Raw genomic sequence first — 2,397 nt, forward strand, 5'->3', positions numbered from 1 at the left:
TGCATAGTAGATACGCTGAAACAATAAATAAAAGCTGTCTTCTTGCCTAAGACATTATGCACTAAAATAACTTATAACATAGTGCAATCCATCTAAATTTAGGTTTAAAGAGTAGGCAGTCATGTAAGCTGCACTAGTATAGGATAAAGGCTGATTGAAGCTTATGAAATGGCACTTGCATTTTAGAGAAAAACATTGCCGCTTATTTCTATTTATGTGGAGTCACTATAGCATTACTTTGGACCATCTAAAGTTATTGTCTTTATTATTTTCTTGTAGGAGATACAAATCCATATATATAAGCTTCTGATAAATGTATGCAATGTTTTATTTTACATAAAGAGAGCACTTTTAACTTTTCTGAAAAGCAGAGAAAGAGACACAATAGCCCAAAATATAACTTACTGACTAGTTTCTTTGAGTACCAAGGGGTCTGCCGATTGTACACAACACAAGTTTTAACCAGCTCAATAAGCACTCGAACCCTGAAAGGACGATTCAGTGTTTTTTTGAACTCAACTACAGGATTACCTAATATAACCTTTGGGCAAAATTTGTAATTTAATGAGCTAAACCCTCGGGAACTTTTGTAATTCTTCGAAACGCCCAAAGTTAAAATTGAAGGGTTCCAAATTATGAATTACAGATACATTTGTTCAGGAGAACAGTTTAAACTTTACAAACTGTCTGTATTCTTGAAAAATGTTTTTTTCAGTGATAAAATCATTGGTCACTCTCTTTGCTAGTAGACTCAAAGGTAACGTTTGAACCTTTTGAAAGTGCATATATAATTGGATTATTTTAGGGTAATAAACCTCTTCCTCCAAAATACAAAATAGCAAAACTAAGACTCGAGGATTATTTTAGGGTAATAACCTCTTCCTCCAAAATACAAAATAGCAAAACTAAGACTCAAGAGAATACATAAGACAGCCAAGTCAACTTAGAACTGGATTGGCTTATACTGACTATAGGATTGGAGTGCCCGTAATTTAAATTAAAATACAATTAACTGTAGCTTCATAGATGAAGCTAGTCAGAACCAGAGCCCACTGGGTTTTGGATTGACTGTGCACTGTTAAGTCGCTTCTCCTTGCAATACAGCATCGATTCAAAATCCCCATGGATTAGCAAAAAAAGTATCATAGTCAGAAACAGCATATGCATACATACATTGCTCTGTCTGAATTGAATCGTTATATATTGCTTCCACCTTGTTGCCACAAGTTAATGATATCCGTCGCCTGGTTAAGAAGAATTATTGTGCGCTTTTGAGATACCCAGGATATGCTCTCCAGCTTGGCTTTGAGTTCTTCCCATGCATCCTTCCTGGGCCAAAAGTAATAAGGACTTAGGCTAATAGTCCCATGCCCAGGAACCACCTGATCTAGAGCAAGCCCTAGGTTCTTCTCAAGCCAAATGAACTTCAATACAACCCTCTGCTTCCTGGGAGTCTTCACCACCACCTTAACCTTACCCTTCTCCTTCTGCATGCATACATTGCATATATATTTTTATATACCCACCCAACACAAGCTACTAGTTTACAGTTAGACAAGCAGATAGAAATTAAAAGACAACCAAACAATAATGCATTTGTGTCCTCTTACCTCTTCTTGTGCAGGCTCTGGCTGTGACTGTGTCTCCACTTGGGCTGCTTTGAGAATCACACATTGTCGATTTCTCTTTCCCGTTTCCTTTTCCATTTGTGCGATTTGGATGAGAGACCCGTATCCATACCCAATTCTAGGTGTAATGGCACCAGACGCAGCAGTAACAGAGCTTGTAATAATGCCTCCTACGGGCCTAAAATGAATTACACGTGCATAAGAAGAAGATACAGGAGAGCAGGGACAAGTAGAAGGAATGGTGCATGGCGGTGGAAGAAGTCTGGATGAAAGACTTCCCAGTGGAAATGCAGACGTTATCGTCATTGTCATTGTCGTCCCTTCCTTGCCTTCTCTATCCTCCTATCTCCTGTTATCTTATCACCTCTATCTCAGATGATTGCGAGGGTATGAAGCTTGTATGTTTTAAACAAAAATAAATTTTACTCTGGGGTTACATAAATTTACAAAGTGCGTTGGAAATGGCGGCTTTTCAAAGAATGAAAAATAATTTATAAATTATGAGTAAAGAAAATAGTTTTATGGCTTTGAAGTATGATTTAAAGTTAGATATATGAATCTTTTTCTGAGAAGAGAAAATAAGTTAATGCCTCGGCATCTCAAAGTGTGATCTACTAAAAGCATTGGACACGAATGAAAGTTTACTGTTTTTACATAACATTACAATAAATAAATTAAAAGAATATGTGTCAATTAATTTTAATGGAAAAAAAATAATATTAAATATACTATTTCAATTAAAAAATTTAAAGAAAAACATATATATATA

At 35.8% G+C, this 2,397-nt stretch overlaps 1 protein-coding gene across 1 annotated transcript; it reads right to left on the minus strand.

Annotated features, from left to right (window-relative positions):
• Window positions 1-688: 688 nt before the first annotated feature.
• On the minus strand, window positions 689-2,023 carry LOC149251783 (uncharacterized). Its single transcript, XM_089459564.1, has 2 exons — window positions 1,611-2,023; window positions 689-1,487 (listed from the first exon to the last, which is right to left on the minus strand). The coding sequence occupies exons 1-2, from the start codon at window positions 1,938-1,940 to the stop codon at window positions 1,197-1,199; spliced, it is 621 nt and encodes a 206-aa protein (XP_089315690.1). The 5' UTR covers window positions 1,941-2,023; the 3' UTR covers window positions 689-1,196.
• Between the last annotated feature and the right edge of the window lie 374 nt (window positions 2,024-2,397).

The sequence above is a fragment of the Pinus tabuliformis genome, chromosome 7 (genome assembly GCF_031772625.1).
Source record: "Pinus tabuliformis cultivar Carrire ecotype Pingquan chromosome 7, CPIR1, whole genome shotgun sequence".
Lineage (NCBI taxonomy): Eukaryota > Viridiplantae > Streptophyta > Pinopsida > Pinales > Pinaceae > Pinus > Pinus tabuliformis.